The sequence below is a fragment of the Branchiostoma floridae genome, chromosome 11 (genome assembly GCF_000003815.2).
Source record: "Branchiostoma floridae strain S238N-H82 chromosome 11, Bfl_VNyyK, whole genome shotgun sequence".
NCBI classification, from domain to species: domain Eukaryota; kingdom Metazoa; phylum Chordata; class Leptocardii; order Amphioxiformes; family Branchiostomatidae; genus Branchiostoma; species Branchiostoma floridae.
In genome coordinates, this window is record NC_049989.1 from 5,858,253 (window position 1) to 5,878,923 (window position 20,671).

General features: G+C 43.9%; 2 protein-coding genes and 1 long non-coding RNA gene across 3 annotated transcripts in view; 1 reads left to right on the forward strand and 2 right to left on the reverse strand.

Annotated features, from left to right (window-relative positions):
- The window catches only part of LOC118425458 (ubiquitin-conjugating enzyme E2 G1-like), a 20,414-nt gene extending 12,354 nt beyond the window's left edge, over positions 1–8,060 (forward strand). The window contains exons 4-6 of the mRNA XM_035834278.1: positions 4,804–4,982; positions 5,688–5,798; positions 6,162–8,060. Of these exons, the coding sequence (XP_035690171.1) occupies positions 4,804–4,982; positions 5,688–5,768 (260 nt within the window). The 3' untranslated portion in view covers positions 5,769–5,798; positions 6,162–8,060. The remainder of the gene's footprint in view (positions 1–4,803; positions 4,983–5,687; positions 5,799–6,161) is intronic.
- Positions 8,061–8,150: 90 nt separating this feature from the next.
- LOC118425459 lies at positions 8,151–13,984 on the reverse strand. The gene is made up of 4 exons (XR_004832296.1): positions 13,662–13,984; positions 10,459–10,543; positions 9,839–9,871; positions 8,151–9,043 (listed from the first exon to the last, which is right to left on the reverse strand). It is a non-coding gene; the product is annotated as an uncharacterized LOC118425459 (long non-coding RNA).
- A 1,613-nt stretch (positions 13,985–15,597) lies between these two features.
- On the reverse strand, positions 15,598–20,669 carry LOC118425630. Its single transcript, XM_035834595.1, has 7 exons — positions 19,968–20,669; positions 19,345–19,512; positions 18,941–19,089; positions 18,365–18,556; positions 17,877–18,062; positions 17,319–17,546; positions 15,598–16,953 (listed from the first exon to the last, which is right to left on the reverse strand). The coding sequence occupies exons 1-7, from the start codon at positions 20,153–20,155 to the stop codon at positions 16,718–16,720; spliced, it is 1,347 nt and encodes a 448-aa protein (XP_035690488.1). The 5' UTR covers positions 20,156–20,669; the 3' UTR covers positions 15,598–16,717.
- Between the last annotated feature and the right edge of the window lie 2 nt (positions 20,670–20,671).

A 20,671-nucleotide genomic window follows, 5' to 3' on the forward strand; every position in this document is an offset into this window, starting at 1 on the left:
TTCATGATACTGGCCACGCTGCACCCCGGGTGTGAACGCAGCCGAAGTGGACGCCCCTCTTGTCGAGTGAGCTGAGTATGTGTTGACATCTATCCCAGCTAAAGCCAACACTGACTTAATCCATCTAGCGATGGTATTGGACGCAACTGGTCTATGAGGTCGCTTGTATGAGAGGAATAACCTTTGCTCTCCTTCCACCCGAAAAGGTGAAGTACGCCTCAAATATTCCTTAAGGTATACAAAGACACATAACCTCCTGTCCTGCGGAAAGGCTGCCCAAAAACATTTCTTAAAGGGCCTTTTCTGTCTAGAAGTCTTAAGTAGAGTGGGAACTTTCCACGAAACCCCATCCCTCTGCTTGGACATGTATCTCAAGTCCAGTGAAGCCAAAGTCTGACCTCTGTCAGGTGAAACCAAGGCTGCTAGAGTCACCAACTTTTGGGTCAGTTGCTTCAAGCTAAGACTATTAGCTGGACAAAGGTGCATCAAGTACATCAGAACCCTAGAAACATCCCATTGTTCAACATATCTAGGACATGGGGGACGTCGATGAAACACACCCTTCAACAGCTTAGTCACTAGCGGATGACTACCAACACTATACTTGTCAACTGGAAGGTGGACTGAGGAGATGGCAGAACGAGCCACGCCAATAGACCTATACTCGTAACCTTTGTCAAAAAGTCCTGCCAAATACTCAACAACACTCTCTATAGAGCCTGAAACGGGATCGAGACCCCTGCGATCACACCAGCTACACCATTGTCCCCAAGCGGACTGATACTGGCGAGATGTGCTATCTCTCCATGCTGACAAGATGAGCTCCGAAGCCCCTTTTGAAAGGCCTCGACCCTCCAACTGACGCCTGATATTGGCCACACGGCTAGTCTTAGACCTGGTAACAACGGGTGAGGTTCTCCGTTGTGTGGTAGACATAGCAGATCCCGACTCCGTGGAAGGAGAGTCGGAGTGTCGAACAACATGTCCAGGAGTTTGGGAAACCATGCCTGAGACCTCCAGAGAGGCGCTACCAGTAACACCGTCGCATGATCTGTCTGAATCTTCCTCAGAACTCTGAACAGTAGACCGAACGGGGGAAAGGCATACGCCAGACCGAGGTGCCCCCAGTGCAAGTCTAACGCATTCACTGCCCATGCCATGGGATCGGGATGCCACGCCACATATCTCTGCAGCTGAGCATTCAGGCGTGACGCAAACAAATCTACTGAGAGTACGTTGCCTGTCTGAGCGTTTACCTTCAGAAACACTGACCTGTTCAGTTGCCACTCTGTTTTGTCTTGGAAGATTCGCGAACACGAATCTGCTACAACGTTGGTTCGACCTGGCAGGTGTCGTGCGGACAGAACTACACCTTTCTGTAACGCCCAGTCCCACATCTCCAGGGCTAGGGCCGCCAGTGTTGGGGACTTTGTGCCCCCCAGACAGTTTATATAGGCTACAGCCGTAACGCTGTCTAGCTTCAATAGAATATGATGATTTTGTTTTGTTGCGAAGCACTTGAGGCCTAGGAAGGCCGCCTTCAGTTCTAACCAATTTATGTGCTCCTGCGCTTCCGCGGGAGACCACCGACCCCCTGTCTTTTGGTCGCCGCAACACGCTCCCCAACCCAGTAGGGATGCGTCTGAGAAAATAGTCATGTCTGTCGGGACGAACACTCTTCGTCCGTTTACCCTTCGCACATGCGTGACCCATCATTGAAGGTCGCATGCCGCTGTCAAAGTCAGTCTTATTACAGAGTCGAACGACCCTGTCCTTTCCATAGTCTCGTTTAGTAAGGCCTGTAAGGCCCTGTAGTGTAGGGGCGCTGGCAAAATCGCGTGCCTCGTGGACTCCAGCAGACCTATGACACTGGCTAGATCCCTTGCCGAAAGGGTTTGTTGAGAAAGACGAACCAGACAAGTCTGCTCGACTTTCAGTACTTTCTTCTCTGGTAGGAAAATGGTCATAGTTCGAGAATCCAATATGAAACCTAGAAAGGTTACCACCTGAGAGGGCACTAGTTGAGACTTTTCTAGGTTTAAGACAAACCCTAGGCTTTCTAGCAGCTCCCTTGCTACTGCGATGTCTTTTAGACACTGCTCCTCTGACCTTGCCAGAATTAGAATGTCGTCTAGATAAATCACCAAGATTAACCCTTGTTTCCTCAATATCGCCACCACTGGGCGCAACACTTTCGTAAACACACGAGGAGAAGAGGTGAGTCCGAACGGGAGAACTTGGAACTCCCAGAGACTTCCTCGCCACGAAAATCTCAGAAACTTTCGGTCTTGGTGCCAAATTGGAATTGTAAAATAGGCATCTTTCAAATCCAGGGTAGCCATGAAATCCCCTTTCTGCCAAAGCTCTTTCACCAGATTTAGGCTCTCGAACTTGCAGTGATGCTTTTGAACATGTTCGTTTAGATATTTCAAGTTTATGACTGGACGCATTGCTCCTGATGCCTTTGGTACTAGAAAAATAGTTGACACGTATTGGCCTACACATGGTTCTACTTGTAACACTGCTCCTTTCTCTACCATACTCTGAACTTCCTCGTCTACTAGTTTGGCCATGTCGGCCTTTCTTATTTGAGTCACTGGCTGAACAAACTGAAAAGGAGTGGACTCCCACTCTATCTGATAACCTCGAACGGTCTGTAGGACCCACTTGTCGCTTGTCATCCTCTCCCAATTCCGAACAAAAAGAGACGTTCTCCCCGCAGGGCGGAGAGGAGAAAAACTTAAAAGAAAAGTTTGCACACGAGGGAGAGCTAGAGCTTTGTTTACTGGCTTTTGGGAAACTTCGTCCCTGGCTTGTGAAACCCCGACCCTTTGCTGGGTCCGGGTCCAAACCCAAACTTCGACCTATAGTTCCCTCCGGAACGAAATGCATTCAATTTACCTGAGGAATACCTGCTATTAGTATTACTGGTCCAAGAGTAGCGAGGATTATTGCCACGAAAACCATAAGTAGGCTTAGCCTTAGAAGAAGAAGCCATTGGGTAGGCCTTGTTCAAGGTACGTCTAGCCTGGTCAAGGGTAGACAGTTTCTCCACAAAGGTATTACCAAATAAATCCGGAGAGGTACCAGTAGGTAAACTTGAGGTTATCATCTTCTTCACCTCAGGTTTCATATCTTTACCACAGAACTCCCTACGTGTCTGAGTTAGCATGTAGGAGGCTGTGCCTAAAAATAGTAAGGTATTCTCTATGGTCTTACAAACTGCCTCCGGACTAAGTGGCAAATCTGAACCCTTTACTGAGGTCAGCAATTCGACCAAAGGGTGAGCAGCAAAGAGCAACTTCTCATGACAATCCCGCAGGGACTTGTCACTACTAGCTGTCCCCGACTGAAGCAAAGAATTCACAATGCTATCCAACTGTGGGACCTTGAGTATAAACTCTAAATTCGAAGGAGTAGGAAGAGCTTCCATCCTCTCCTTACAATCATTAAATGACAGCTTATTGGTGAAAGCATCAGCCACAAACTTTCTAACATGCTCGGGAACTTCACTCTTATCTGTCTCAAAAGGATTGTCATATTCAAACGACATACCTTCGTCTTTTTCAGACTCGGAGGAGTCGGCCTCCTCGGAACACTCCCCATCCTCCAAATTTCCCGGCTGCTTTCGCCCGGAACCAACCACGCCGGTTCGGCTGGTTGACGCTGCTACACTCGGAGTGGACTCCTGTGTAGTCAAATTTTTGCGTAGCCACTGCAAAAACCCGGCAGCATCAAAGCCAGGTGGAAAGGGGAAGGGACTCTCCGTTCCGTTGAGCTCGACCTCCTTGTCACGGGCCTCTGGGTCCAACACAGGCATGGGAGGGGATTTTTCACCCTCCCCATGCGGGACATGTGGGGACTTGCTCCGCCGAGCACTGTCGTCCCCTTCCACCGAAGACCCATCGCCTTCTCGGCCCTCCTTGGCCAAATTCTCCCGTGCATGCTGCGCCGGCAAGCCTCGAGCGCTAAGCTCTGCCGCCAAAGCCAAATATTTTTTCGGGCGTTCGTCCGGTGACGTGCCACGCTTCCGACCTGAGTTTTCACCCTTGTCGGAGTCCGAAGCCAAATGCTTCTTCTTTTCCTTCTTCTTGCCTCCTTCTGGCATGTTAAGCACCGAAAAAAGGTGCCAAATAGACGGAAAAACGCGAAAAAACGGCGCAGCTAGGAGCTTGAAACAAAAGCACCCGCCGACGCAACACGCACAAGGAAAAATGGCGAGGATGTAGGGGTGACGTCACGTAAGGTCCCATGGTGCTTTGCGTGTTTTTCTCTTTGTATATGTGCACCGCCTAGCGACACGCAGTGGAACTACTGCATAAGGTACTCTCCCGAACAAGGTCGAGTATTATGAGGTATAATGTATGTTTTCTTTTTCAAAACACAATTGGTACACTTGCAATTAAATGACATTATGTGTTAGTAGGTTATAGGTATAAAACAAAGGAAGAATTATGATGTTTTTCTCCCTAAACAATTGGATGTATTGGACTGCAGTGCTTCCTGCTAAAGCTAGGTGGTGCTGTTGGGATGGGTCTGCTGACAATTTCACTGTGTTTGTGTTTGTGTTTGAAGTAGAACATCAATATAAGTGTTTCAACACCCTATATTTTCAGGTGTGAAAGTACAGGGTGTTTCAGGTGTGAAAATACATGGTGTTTCAATACCAGTGTATTTTTACACTAATGTTGCCATTCTACTTCAAACACTACAACCAAAGTTACCATATCTCTGTCCCAGTTGAAAAGAAAAGAGAGGTCTACTTCATACACACTGATCAAAGTTACCATATCTCTGTCCCAGTTGAAAAGAACGGGGAGGTGTGCATTTCCATCCTGCACGAGCCTGGGGAGGATAAGTACGGTTACGAGGACGCCAGCGAGCGGTGGCTGCCCATCCACACAGTAGAGTCCATCATCATGAGTGTCATCTCCATGCTCGCAGATCCCAACGACGAGTCGCCAGCCAATGTTGATGCTGCTGTGAGTCACTCTGCTAGCTTTAGTTATGAATGAAGACCTTAACTGTTTGTTAATGCTCTGTAACAAGCTAGGTACAGGTCATGGTGAATGGAATACAATTCCAAGTGATTTTAAGTACAAATTGTGTAAAGATGTGATATAAAACTAAAACTACAAAGTCTAAACTCAAGTATACTCAGTCTGATGGAGGACTGGGACCAGGGCAGTCTCCAGGACATGTTCCTCCATCCCATGATGGGAATTTGTTTCTTTGACATGAAATTGATGAAAATACAATTTTTGTAAGTTTGAATTTACACATGTAACAACAATAACTGCATGGGCTCCCCAAAAATTGAGTGAAAAAGAAAACAAAATGCAAGGCTGTAGACAACCAGAATGCAAACCCCAGTTGCTGGATTTTTGGCCACCTCCTTCTGATGCCTTCTTCAGTTTGAACCATCTAAAATAGACTTTCTCTCTAATCACTTATCTGTACCTGTATATCTAAAACTAAAAGATTAGTGAAATATTTCCCTTTACCATCACTGATCACTCTACAATTTATTTCATTGTCTCGTATGTTTAGAACAAATGCAGATAACTATATGTTGTAGTAGTCTTTGTTTTGGGTATTCATGTACTTACTTTAATGGAGGACTATTAACTTCAACCTAGGACTATTATTTTTTTTACTGGTTTATGTTGATTTTTTGCCCTCCACAGAAAGACTGGCGGGAAGACTACAATGGAGAATTTAAGAAGAAGGTCAGGCGCTGTGTGAGGAAAAGTCAAGAGAGTGTCTAGGTCAATCTCCATCTTTTTAACATTGTGAAGGTGAGGGCACAAAAACAAAGAAAACTTTCTCTTGGCTTGTGGTGCAGTCATATTCAGTAGGAGATTTAAACAGGCTGTGACGACCGCCGACAAGGAATTTAATGATATAACGTTAATAAGACAACCTTTTTTTAACAAAAGACCTGAATTCTGTACAACACATGCATGCTAACAAAACATGCATGATGATACATGGTAGGAAAAGAGGACTTCATTTTCAGAGATGTCTGGTTTAGGATGAAATGTGTACATTTTTCTCAGGTAATAAGATGTGTTAGAAACTACATACTGTTAGCATGTTGTCTAGTTTCAGTGTGATTTTCCACTGATGAATGTTGTTCCTCTGTTCTTTCTCCATGTTAGGTAAAGCAGAGGGACTGTTGCAGCTCTGCTGAAGGCATGGCTTCCGGCTTACACCAACATGTACCTGTATATTGTCTGGACTAATCTAGCTGTACTGCCATCCCATGTAGCACAACAGATAGCACCATCATATGTACCTACAAACAGAGCTTCAGCAAAAATGTAGCTCTGACATTATCACCAGGAGTACAATACAAGTCTGCATAGGATGGCAGTACAACACTAGGTATGGAGTATGTTTTAGTCTGTGAATCAAATGATAATAATCAAATCATCGACGCATCCTTCCTTCTTCTGATCTCAGGGAAATCTCTCTCAGCATTCGGGGGAAGATGTCTAGTCTGTATGTGGTGTACCTTCTACTTGTAGTGTTGGAAAAATAAGTAATAAAAAAAACAACTGATGTTAGTTTAGCTGGAATCACCCTGGAATGCAGAGGGGATGTTCGTTGAGGTCTGGCACTTTCAGGCTCGTGTAACTATGCTGATACTTACAATGATGAGAATTTGTAGCACTGTGAACCAGAATTCAATGCTCTGCAGTTAGTTGGTGCTCTCTGCAGACAAGTTAGCAGTTTGCACCCTGCTTTTAAGAACCCTGTCAAGGTTACAGTATCCAGGAAAGTAAATGGTGTGCTCTTGCAACTGTCACATTTCTGCAGAAAGCAGGTAACTTTGTTACAACAGGGTTGGATTTGAGTGCAGTCCAATTCTCTCCAGTGAGCAAAAAGCAGTGAATTCTCTGTCACATGTTACAAATTCTCAGGCAGATAGTACAGATGCTTACCTGGGCCATTGAAAAGATAGACTTGCTGTGGCTGTGCATGATTAAACAGTTACAATAGCCTGGCACACTCTTTACCACTTTGAAAGGGGGATGATAAAGCCCTAGAACCGCAGGAAGGGAAGGTTGGACTGTTGTAAAGACCGTGTTAGATGTAGACCAGTATGAAAACCCTGGTGAGATACCATCTCCAGAGGAACTGGTCTGTACGAACAACTATACAGCAACTCTGATACTAACTCTCCGTTGTACTTGTAAACAAAGTGCTCGATTTCTACGACCTACGTATGTACATAATGCGACATCGCAGTGTGTCTTCATTTAACCTTCTCTTTCCTTCCCTCTGTTGGATAACTTTTACATTTGTTTGTTTTTGCACTTCTTCACCTATGCTTTTTGCAAGCTGCCTCCTTTGTTGCACTGGTAGGAAAATGGTTCCCAAACATGAAGATTGGTTGCAAGCAGAGAGTTTTCATGACACAACTATGCAACTATACAACAAATGGTACTCCAACCTTCTGCCTGGTAATGTCAAAAAAGATAAAAGTTCTCATTCACATTGCTGTGGACATTAGAGGCATGAAGAGGGCAGTGACAAAGTATACAACATCGCAGCAGAGAGTTGTTTTTTCATCAGTTTGATTCTTTTTTGTAGTCAACTTTGCTGGCTTGCACCATTTCTTGCTGTATAAAGTGTACTTGATCAAGTTCGCATCCTGTTTCTGCTCTTTATTTCTCATCTTGCTTTATAATCAAACTGAGCTCATTTGATAATGATATGCACCATGTATTATTATATGACTGTATAGATGTTTTCTGCGAGTGGTAAACAGTGTTAGCTAGCTTTGTAGTTCCTAGCGTCCCACTCCAGATCAACCTTATATATCTGCGCTTCCAACATGAGAAATGATCTTAGCTGTAGTGCATATTTTAGTGGTGACTTGGTTACCACTTGCAGAAAATGTTGACAGTGTCTGTGTAGCTGTGTTAGTGGATATATTGTTAGTACTTCCAGCAGAATAGATGTTACACTACAAACTGTGTTCACTATAGGATAAAATTGGGTGTGTTATGATGCATCTTGAAAAAAAGTCAAATCAACCTTGTTACAACCAAGTCTTCTCGTGGTCATTATTTCTGATAATGTAGTCCTTAAACTATGTCTAAGGCAAAAGTCAAGTGCAAACAAAGAAGCCACTAAGTGTATCCTAAGAGGAGTTTTTATTTGCAAAAGATACACAAACACATCACACCATGGTGTTGTCCCCCAGTGTGACAAGGCCACTTAAACATCAAAACTTTTGGATGATATGCAAGTCTGTCAGAATATCATTAGATTTCTTACTTGATATTTTTCAAAGTTGTAAGACTTTTCTCTCAGGCACACGTGGAACTATTCATACATGTAGAAAGCTTTAAAACATTTTAACATTTACATTGGTATATTTTTGTAATGGTGTGTAATTTTAGACAAATCTGGTGGATGCTAATATGAAACATTAAGTAGCATTTCCACAATGTATTTTACTTTTGACTCAATCGAGTATCAAGACACCAAAAAGAAGTCACAGTTGCATGGGGGCGAAATGTGTCATAGAATTTCCTTAACCAATAGTTATTTTGTTGAGATATTTTAATGCTTGGTAAATGAAAATGTACTAGAAATGTCTTAAAGACAACTGACAATTTTAGTACAAAGCACGTCAACAACAGAAAACAGCTCCTGTCTTCACAATATTTTCATGTTTACACAAGTATAAGTACCAGCAAAAACGCTAAAGGTGAGCTGTTCCGGCCAGAAGAAGTCTTTCCTCTGGCTTTCATTTGCTCCCATTTTCTGTAAAGCACAAACGATTGTAGTGAAGATTGTCAACACTGTTCTCATGCACACATGGCGTTATATGTCAAACTTGCTGTACGATACATCAAGGCACCAAACGGACAACTTTCCACCGCAGTCAGACTGCAGCTACACAATATGCCCGCTAGGCGGCGCCGTTGTCCTGGCAGACCTCACCAGCCGAAGGCCTCACGAGCGGCGTTGATGAGGAGGGCCCCCATCAGCAGAGTGGTCGCACCCAAGACGGTCTCTGCGCCACCTGAAAAGAAAAATTAAAAAAATTGTCTTGACCATTGTACAATGCAAATGCGCAAAAAATACAGTTACAGTGCTCTAGTTTTCTTGGGTTGACCCGGAGTTGCCCTAGTCCCCAAGCTTTGCGAGTATCGATGTCCAACAGGCTCCTTCAGTCTAGACTTTGACTGACGTCATGACAAAGCTACGAGACTTTCAGCGCCATAATGCTACCCATTACTCCCGTTAAGTGCTCGGTTAATGGAGTCTCCTGAAATGGCAGATCAAAACCCGTATGCATAGGTCAGACGATAGCGTGTTGTTATTGTCACCAATAACAAACCGATGGGATTACAAACACTGCCAGAAAAACCTGCCGTATGAAAATGTCTGAAAAGCGCTAGTGCGTACTGTGTGTGTTTTCATACGTTTTGAAGAGCCACACAAATGTTTCAGATATTTTGGTAATAAATCTGTTTTTTATTCCCACGATGAAGGTTAGACATCCAGGTTATAACATACGCCAAAAACAGTCACTCAAGCAATTGGATATCCCAAATCATGCCCAGTTTCTTGAGTACTGTAACTGCTTTTTGGGTACACTTGTCATTGGTCCATCCCTCTCCTTCATTCATTCATACTATATCTCCTGAAGTTTAACATTTAAAACGCTAGCTAAAGAAACTAACTTCATAGCAAATATCAAAACTATACCGGCACAGCGGGTTTGCTGTCTCAAAGATTATTACTACTGCTCATGCCTTTTTCTGTTCAGTTCAGCCGAGACGTTTAAACATAGAAGGATAAAACCGGGACTTACTTGGTGTGGTGGCTGCCTGGGCCGTTGTTCCCGCTAAAACAAAAATATATATATGTTAGGAAAACATGCGTACCTAATTGACCTATAATTGCTATACTTGTTGCTTACCATCTTTGTGTTTGAATCATATAAATCTACTACACCTTGATTAAGCTTAAGGCACGTCGCTCATTCGGTCTCTCAGCATTCAGAAACTTGAGCAAGCACTTCACTTCAGCAAGTGTTTCTTGTTTCTTTAAACCCCCAAGATGTATTTATATATCCTTGCGGTTGCTATAAACACGGAAAAACACGCCGTCATTTCGGTTTTCATTTTCCCCTGCATAGTTTGCATATTCAATGTGTATAGTACACACACAGTAGAAAGCATGTCTTGTTTTACAAAGCGAACGGGGTACGCAGCGTACGCTAGCTAAAGAAACGAATGTGGGATAATCACGACTGATAGCTGCATCAAACTCCAATGGAAATTGTTTAATTTCTCAAACGACCTCACTACAAAGATTACTTGGTTAACCTCATGGTTCAATTATAAATGATGTGTGCATGAATCAAGATAACGGTTTGGAAATGGTGTCTCGGGTTGAGGCAGTTTCTCTACGTACGCAAAATTAACTTACCGACGGTTGCGTTTGCTGTTGTCTGCGCGTGCGCAGTCCAGGCCATCAGGAATACAACAGCTAGACCCAAAATCACAACAGCAACCTGAATGAAAAAAAACAACCTTCATAAGTAAAATATGAAACAAGCACCCCCTTTCTATATATAGATTGATGAATTGATTGATTGATTGATCTCTTTATTGTTTCCGTTATCACAGAACGGGCCATTGACTTTACGAGTTCAACTTGACTTTGTGATGCACATTTTCCATTTGCATTTCCTTAACGTACCACGAGTGTAACTCGATGTCTAAAGTGGGACAGTGGAGTCCTTCGTGTTTCCGTTACCCGGACAATCCGCGGTACTTAGGCTGTTACAAGCTCTCTGACGGTTGTTGTTTGAATGGCCACGTTGTTGTAACAAGATGGTGAACAATGTTGCACAAGCCCCATTAGAAATCATGCCAGACAATGCGCCGTGTTGGAGTGTTTTCTAGTCTTTCAATTAAGTAACTAACAACGCAAATAGAGCTGATGAACGACGTATTCAGGCCGAATAGAGAGGCTGAGAGGGGGAGCGTGGTGCGCTGGACCGGGATGGAGAGGGCAGAAGTGCGCAGCTGCCAACACACCACACTGACGGGTCTTCCGAGCAGAACGTTTTCGAGACATTGTAACGTTTTCTGAATACCCTGACCAGAAAGGTATTCACTCCTAACATCTACCTGAACAATACCCAAGCATTATCTGCTATTTTGGCTTGCAATATAGGCCTAGCATGCGATACAGGTGAAAATTAACCTCCGATGCCCTGGCGACGCCCTACAGACATGGCAGAGTGATGGCTTGTTGGGGGAAGTTAATGTAATGGTGGTTATGTATTTTTAGAAACGTAGCCGCCATATGCTCATCAAATGTGTCCCTAGTTTTGGAGAAAGCTTTAACATACCGTACAACAGAACGGTATCTTTTCTACCTTTCTTATTTCTATCTTATCTTTAAAAAAGACAAAATAATGTCCATTTCTCTATACAGGTTTGTACAAAGACCGGTGTAACTACTGGCACCTGTTCTCCTCTACCTTGGGCAATATACAGAATAAATGGGTGAAAGATTGCAGTTCTCCGAGCGAAGCTTTCAGTACAAACTAGGCCGTTAATGTTGACAAAGCTGCTCACGCGACATACTAATCACAGCCCGTATTGTGTGATGCATTTCACTCGCCATTCCGTTTCTAAGCAACACTCGTATGATGTGTTCTTGTGCCAAAGATACTTTATCAGCTAGATGACTTTTGGATAGTAACGTTACTCTTTCTCTTTGGGCGTTTTCTTCTCGGCAATTCCCGTTGAAAAAAAATCTTGTCTGGGACTCAGTGAGAGGCTTTTCCTGTTTGGCTTCCTTGGTAAACTGCAAAATTGCGATCTTAAGAAGGGTACATCCAGACTTATAGTATGACCCAGACGCCGCCTATAGTATGCTGTAAATATTATAAGGCGGGAGAACAAAGATTATTGCAGTTTCTCCGAAAAATAACACTGGGGTCTAACTTTTGTATATTGATCGGCCGAGCTTGCGTGTACACGTAGACCTCGTGATGGGTAGACAAAAATAGGCTAGCTAATAAGACCGCACAACAACCATGTGAGCAGGTCGTCACAGACGGTATGCGTTAACTAGTCTCATACGTACTACCATGCAGACGTCACTCAACGGCGCTTAGAAAATTGTTGCTGCGTAAACTACCGCTTTGTCAAGTTTTATCACTTAACAGAAATATATATAAAAGAGGAACTGAAATTCAAACACTAAACAGCGCAACGGCCACCACTGTGACACTTGAGTTTTTATTGTACAGACTGTGCACATATTGTGCCTGGCACGTACGGACACAGGAGGAGGTTATAAAGGTGGCAAAGCACCGTCCTAACAAAGGACTGTCCAGACTCTGACCCTCACAAAATGTCTCCTACACCGCCGCCTTCTGCTGAACATACGGTGGCCTATTATTGCATTCCTTGAGCATGGATAATCTCTTTTCTTCTACGGCACGTTTACCACAATTTTCCTTCGAAATATCACAAACAAATAATCTGAACCCTTTCCAGAGATAGCCTGAAACACTTCCATTGATATTCGCCCTGAGGTGAGCACTCCAGAAATTATTCGCGGGCTTAACTAGCAAGTGGTTCTAATAATTTTTCAGCGCAGTAACTCCATATTACTTTATATATTGTTCATTGTTATTTTTCATCGTGACATGTAATCTTATACCCGATCAGAAATATGGAATCAGCGCAACGCAATACGTCAGGTGCTGACGTCACCGTCAGATTAAAGATGAAAATTACAACGCCGTCTGTAATATGATATGAAGATACCTGTCTGACATTGGGAGGTGACGGAAAAATATGCGAAATTAGCAAAACCATCCTGAAATCTAATAAACTAAATCGTGTTTTCACGGTATCGGAGTTGTTAGGGTTGGGTTTCCATATGTACCTTTTCTATCTCCGTGAATGTTTGATACACACCAACGCGCGTACTTGATCTACAGATCCCATGTTACTTGAATCAACAAGTGGTTTTCGGGAGGGGCTGTTTTCCACGATGTGAGTTCCGCACCCAGACGTATTTCCGCTACTCTCCAAGCAGAGGTTAGGCTCCGGCTGTTTTTTGACGTGTTTTAAGGCGCTCTTATCGGGCTTTCTATTTTGTACCATTTTCTTTATGTCTCGCGGCCAAACGAAACGGGACAAAATAGAAAGCCCGATAAAACGCTTAAAACACGTCAAAAACAGCCGGGGCCGAACCTCTGCTTGGAGAGTATATTTCCGCCTCCCGCACAGAAAAACACAGAAGCCCGCCATGAGCAATCCGAACCATTGTTATGTAAGACAGAGCGTCTGAAATGGCGGCCGCAAAAATATACATGTGTGTAGAAAGATTTAATTTATGGATAAACAAGGAAGAAAATTGGTGAACATTCACAAATTTAAGGCTGCAAGTCTGCTATACAACGGTATGGGTTAGCTATTGTATGGTGAGAAGTCAATGCAAATTTTTGAGAGCGTGTAAAGGGTATGGATACCGTTTCTCCATTGAGGAGAGCTACTATAAAATACGCGACGTCAAAGCGAGTACATTTTGACTAGAAGAAAGTCAGACATGGCACGTTTCAGAATGACAGACTTAATGTATTTATCTCAGCTCAGCCTTACCTTCATGTTGAAGCGTGTGTTCCTGTTCCGTGTGTGTAGAAGTGAGTGAGAATGAGATCTGGCTCGAGTCGTGAGTGTCGCACGGCGCTGTCACCTCACCACGGTACACCTGAAATGTGCTCCGAGTCGCTCTCGACCGCGCGTTTCCTCAACCGCCAGACACACGTCACCTGTTCGGCTAGGGGAGGAACCAATAACAACGGAGGGAGGGGAGGACTTTGTCAAGAATATGCTACTGCAGCAAAATGTTCAACTCGAGTCAAAGGTACTGTTTCCTTACAATTTAAAGTTATGAATCCAAACTTGTGGTTGTAAAATATCTCGGCTTTCACTGTATACATATAGCTCTACTGCCCTTTTTGTCAAATCCCACCTCTCATATTTTGGTCTATCCGACTGTTTAATCATTGGGCGTCCGTCAATCTGCTTAAGAGCGGTGTCTCTATGGCAACCACCTAGTGCTTTGATTGGAGGTTGTTTTAGTTGGTCGTTGACGTCATAAAGCTTTAACGCGCGATCGTCACGTTTCGGGTAAGCATAAAGTTCAGCGGTAAAAACGTAAATATTTTTAGGGTTCTAAACCGTCTCTGTGTGTGTTGAACTATGTTCCCGACATGTTACATTCTTGCATAAAACGTCCATATTGTCTGTTAATAGCACGACTGGCCTTAATCCCCTGATAATACGATTATTTGCCGTAACAGTTAATCTCCATGGCAACCTAAGAATGACCAGAAATTTTCCCATGGATTAAGTATTTTCGTGTCAGTCAAGGTTACAGATTCACTATAATGTATGCAAAATCGGACAAGAAAGAACTGGGGGTCAGAGAAGAGTTTACTCTCTAGGAGTGAGGTTGGGAAGGGGCTTATTTTTTGCACTGCGCAGTAAAGGCAAGCTTCTAGGGCGCCCAAACCTACATCACCTTAACCTTACATTAAACGGAATGTGCAACTAAAATATCAAAGACCAAAAGATACAAAAACCGGACGTTCTACTGCAGTGTCAAGATCACACACCGGAGGAAGCCAAAAATTGACCCTAATCTTTATCTTCCCAACACATGGCTAATATCATCAATATCCATAAAGATATTCTTGAGTTAAAGTCGACTACAAATTTGTGGTCCGGTCACAGGCACACACACACACAGATGCACATACACAGCCTCAAACAATACCTATAATTTTCATTGAGGTAATAGCTACTTATTTAGCTAATCTGGATGCTTTATCGAGCTGTGCTATTTTCCACGACCGCTCAGCTCCGTCCATTTTCTATGACGTAGTTGTAATCGCTAGCGCTAACCGGTACGTGCCCGATAGCTCGCCGGTCCGCTTCTCTATCTACTTCCCCCATCCCTTCTTCCTACTCTCCGCACTCGGAAGACGTTGGACGAGCGCCAGTATGGTTCCTGTGTGATAAATACCCAAGGACAAGTACAGGCCAACTTCTGCTGGAATTCACGCGGCGGATTTACAGATGTGCACCGGTTGATAGTACTCTCCAAGCAGAGGTTAAAGCTGGTGGATGTCAAGCCCGATAAAGAAACATAAAAAAACAGCCAGAGTCTATCATATGCTTGGAGAGTAGGTTGATAGCACGGTAGGCCAGCAGGCTCCGTGAGTCTGGCTTTACCATCCGAGTGCAACAGAAATCGAGTAGAAGAGAAGTGATATGCCATCAGAAGAACCGAACAAAGTCGTAGGACTTATTTAGTACCAAGGAGGCATTTCCCTATGCAGAGCCGACAGAGGGGACTAAATTCGTCTCAAAACTCCTCTTTAGGACGACTTTGGTCTAGCCTGGGTACCATCCGATTCAGCTACCGTGGGCTCCTTGCACTCGTTGCCCTAAAGCCAGTGCATGGAGCCCCAGTAGAAATCGGATGGTACCAAGGCTAACTTTGGTCCCCTCTGCGTAGGAGAATGCTAAGGAGGCTGACAGTATGCACGGCCGTGTTCTGGTAGTTTATAAAAAGGCATCGGTTCTAGATCATGGACCATCATGGTCTTTCTATTGCCACTTTTATTGTCAGTCACAAGGAAAGACAGACGTTGCCTAAAAGCTTCATGGCACGTAAGCAACCTTTTACATTCAAATGATGATATGTAATTTTGACACTTGCGCATGCAATGGATGCTACCGTGGTTATCATGTGCCTAAAACAGAAGACGGGTTGAAGCGTGAGGGAGGGAGTAGTGATTGCGGCCTCTGTCGTCATCTCCGTAAATAGAAGAGGACGTCAGACACGGCAGCTATAATAGGGTTTGATACCAGGCTAGATTACGTGTATGTATAACACTATATGATTTAGATGTCCAGGGGGAGATTCATACTATTTTCACGGAGTATCACAGGATCATACTGCCATATTTTGTTGAACTTGCCCGACAGATAACAAAATATTCCTGACCAAGGACGATCTGCCCCAAGCCTGTGAGATATATAATCTGTCAGTTTCACTTTTTTCCCACCACAAATTGAACATTCCCAGTCACATGTATGTTTCTTTTGTTCAGACTGATCGATTTGGACGTGAATTGGCGCCACAAGCAGCTCTTACAGAGGCCTTTCGGCATCACGAGAACCAACTTCTGTATCGGATAAGAGTCCATTCGTGCTTGGATGATGTTTTTCACAAGCTTAATACTGATGTAATGTCCTCAAGCCAGCCGGCCCATTACATCGATTTTGCTGCTTCTCCAGAACTTTACAATGACATCGTAGTTCCTATATATGGTATGATGGAGAGCCACTCCTCTTAGAGTATGGTGGGTCTGTATATAATATGGTAGTATACATGGTATAGGTCCCCCCAAAGCACTTTGTCAAGGAGATACCATGGCCTTACGCGGATGTGTTCAGAATGCTTTTTGAGTCACAATCGATGATCTTGACCCACCGCCAGTGGACTAGTATGCACAAAATGTGACATTTTCCGTCCTATTGCAAATGGCAGCCTCGTTAACAGCCACAAAAGGTGTTTTTGCATTCAAACAATATACAATGCTGCATATCAACAAAAAAGTATACAATGCTACATAGTAACAATATCACAGAAGGATGCAATTTGAGTGCCCCGTGTCTGGTTGTGGGGGAACAGGGCGCCTTGCACTTGGAGCGTCCTTGGGCGGCCCTTCAAAGTAGATTCTGAGCATGACGAGGTACAGCGCTCCTGGCGACTTGTTGCGGCACCACAGGGACTCGTTTCCCACCAGGTGCGCCCAGCCCCGGGGGATGTGAGGCGGGATTTTCACGGTCAGAGTTTCCGCTGAGATGACACGACAATCTGGGGGGAATAAACGATGTGAGGAAGGGACCACAAGACATAATGAGAACACCAGACATCCAAAACAGGTATATTCGTTAACATCACTCTACATTTAGTACATTACTCACAAACTAGTATTTCAAATGAAACCGTGGACAAAGTGATGCCAAACACTACATTGGCATAAAGATTTGATTTGGAGAGATCTCAACACGTCATTCAAACGATTCTAGCGTTGCTTTTTAAAACCAGCGATTAAAGTGTACAAAATCTACACCCCAACATAGAAGAAAAAAACAGCCTTTATAGCCGAAGAGAAATAACGTTACATCATGTATCTTTCTCCTGTACATTGACTTGATATACTCAATCAAATATGACACCTGCTATTCGAAGCCACTGCACTGCCTCCTCCATGGTTTTCAGGACCGTTTGAAACTGAGGTTTGGTTCGGTAGCCGTCTTCATTGAGTTGCAACGGTGCAAAGGTTCTCGCGCAAGGCTGCACTTCTACTCCGTCCCGGGAGGGGGAACCCTTGACATACACCAGTCTGAGAATCTTGACGAAGAGGACACCACCTCTTCCCTCGATGTAAGACGACCTTTGGGAATCTGTAACAGGACGTATGAACGGTTATGATAGGTAACAAAGCAATATTGATAATGTGGTGTAGTCTGCCACCTCTGACTGCTTTGAATTGTTGATAATCAAAGTAAACAATATATTCTATGGATAGTAGGGTTTTCTTGTACACAACCTTAATATTGACCTGCTCAAGTTTCGATGCCTTTCGGACATCTTCCTCAGAGCTTCTAACTAAAGTTTTGCTCAGTCTCGCCGCTGCAAGCTAGGTAATATTAGCAGGTGGCGTAAAAGAAAACTCCAATATCATATGACCTACGAACGTGATGAAATTATTTTGGGAAAAATATTTATCCCACCTGCCATGCCGTGCCGGGTGGCCCTCACGCTGACCGTCTGTAAGTTGGTGATCCGGCCACCCCGCTCCAAGTGGTGCCTGACCCAGCCCCGTGCCTGGGACGTGAGTTTGGGGAAGGTCTCCAGGATGGGATCGTCGATAAATGACGTGGCAGGGTTAACCACGCGGGGGACAAAATCCACCATAGCTGGCGGGAAAAAACAATTCTGTCATTCGTGACGTCATTTAGAGCCCGCCATATTGGTTGGTTAATGGCGAACGCTAATAAGTGTTATGAGTAAGTTCTGGACAGTTGACTTATCACTCTTTCAAGGCCATTATTATTGCCCTTGGCTATTCGGAGTGCATCGGACAATGCGAAATTCCTTAGATAAAATCAAAGTCCATTCTTCCAATAAGAATCACGCACTTTTGATCCCTCCACTGCAAAAACATATACCAACCGACATTCATATCTATATGCAGGAATATATGTATATCGAGACGTACTTATTTCCTCCCCAGCAGGCGGTCCCTCCAGGTAAAACACCCTGATGACGTACAGGTGGGCTGTTTGGCTGCGCAGACAGCTGCAACAGGTGCACCCAGCCTCGTTCTCGTGCCAGCTGCAGGAGTCAAGGTCAAGTTCCATCCCGTCCGTGTGCTGCTCCATGTCCAACGTCTCCACTGTCAGGACCTCACCTGTGGAAGGTGCATTGTAGTTTAAAGGAACATTCATTAAGCGTTTGGGACCGCATCTATAAGCAGCGACACCTATAGCTGCAGTGTATGTGAACCAGTGAGTACTAATAGTATTGTCCTCAGAAAGGTGACAGACGGTTGTGTTAAAAGAGTCTCTTTTATCAAGGTCTGTAAGCAACCATTTCTAGGGAAGAGATATGTTTGATAAAACACATGTAACACATAAACAAACACCTGGAATTGATGGTTGTGTAAATAGTCTCTTTACTCATACATTACCAAAGTCTTCAAGGGGCTATTTCTAGGGAAGAAATATGTTTGTTAAAACACATGCAATACATAAAAAACACATAGAATATATCTGATAAAGCACACACAACACACCTGGAATTGGTTCCTGCTGGAATGTTTCATTCATCCTCCCCAACAGCTCGCCAAGTTGCTCGAACTGGTCCCTTGGTGCAAAATCGACTTTACCTATCCGTGGAGCCCGCGAGGTCCGTCGTTGGGCCTCAGACGGTACAAGCCATAGTCTGCACAGACATGTCAGATAAAATGTGGTACTTGTGTATTACTCTCCAAGCAGAAGTTAGACTCCGGCCGTTTTTTAAAAACATTTTTAGTCCTTTTTATCGGGCTTTCTATTGTATCTTGTAGTCAAAGTTTTGACGACTAAAACGACTAAAAACATCCGAAGCCTAACCTCTGCTTGAAGAGTATTTACGTATACGAAACAGATAAAAAGGATCAGCAAAAGACAAAGAAATGAGACAGGAACAGCGTCTAACCTGAGTCCCCTGATGTAAGGGTCCTTGTTCCTCCTACCTCTCACGAGTGACACGTCCGTGCACGCCACCTGTCGGTTCCATGTGTACTGCACCTCTAGTGTCTCACACGTCCTGACGTCATACTGACGGTGGTCTTCAAGAAACGAGTTTGCTCTGTCTACGAGAGTTCTGTAGGGTATGGACGAAATTATCCCTTCACTTCAGAACGCACCCAGATCAAAACTGATTTCTCCTATTTTTAATTCACCCCAATTTATTTGGTCTATAAAGGCGTGACCTGTCCCCAAATATACTTTCCCTCAGAGTCCGTCCAAAGTTCGCCACCATAAATATATGTAACGTCATATATCAAACGTATCTATTATATAAATAACATACATGATCGAGAGAATGTCAAGCTGCCCCTCCCAAGAAAGTAAAGAATAAAATCCCTAGAAAATTATGGTTAGAGCAAATTAATACAAATTTAAGAAATGAAAAATTGACGACAGTTAGGCACAAGTTGGTGGCATATGTCCGAACAGCAAAAAGAGGTCTGATGGCGTCGTCTGACAGATAACTGGTCCACCGAGCCGTATGTTATTATTAGTCATATTGATCATGAGGAGTAGAACAATTCTCACCCGAATCTCTCATATTCAGAGCTCCCCTGTTCCTCCAGTGGCCTGGGTAGGAAGTCTTTAAATGACAGAGGGCTGACAGGTTGTGGGTCTTCAGGTGGTTCCTCGGATATATTCTCGTCACTTTGCTGTGTAGAAAAGAGCTCCTCCCGCGGTGTCTCCTCCTGTATGTCTCCACTGTCTTCATTCATGATTAGATGCTGCCCGACCTAACACTGATACCGGTATAGACGTACAACCTATCCCATATTGTCTCCTTTGAACAGTATTATGTAGATCCCTCGTCCGCCCTTCAGGTCACAGTATATTTACCATCCAGACTTTGCAATTACCTCAATTATCTTTGCCGCTTGGCCTAGTCTTTGGTAGAACAGGTATGTTCCAAAGTCTGCCGTAATCAGTCGCCTGTGCCGGTGCAATTTTTTTCAACTTGAAGATTTCGATATTATGTGTAGAGGTGCACGTGAACACTTGTTAATAATCTAAAACTTTCTGCAACTAACAGCGTCATCTATTAATACAAGTATTACTCACGTCCCCAGTTACAACTTTGTTGTGCCGCCATTCTGGGCTGAATTTCGTATGGTCTCACCTAACCAGGCAAGTTTGAAGTGCATGGTAGCGAAATGTGTAGCGAGAACTTGTATATTTCCCTGTGTACACGTTCCGCCCCTCGTTCCCATGTCGCAGCAATGTGGACTTTCTAA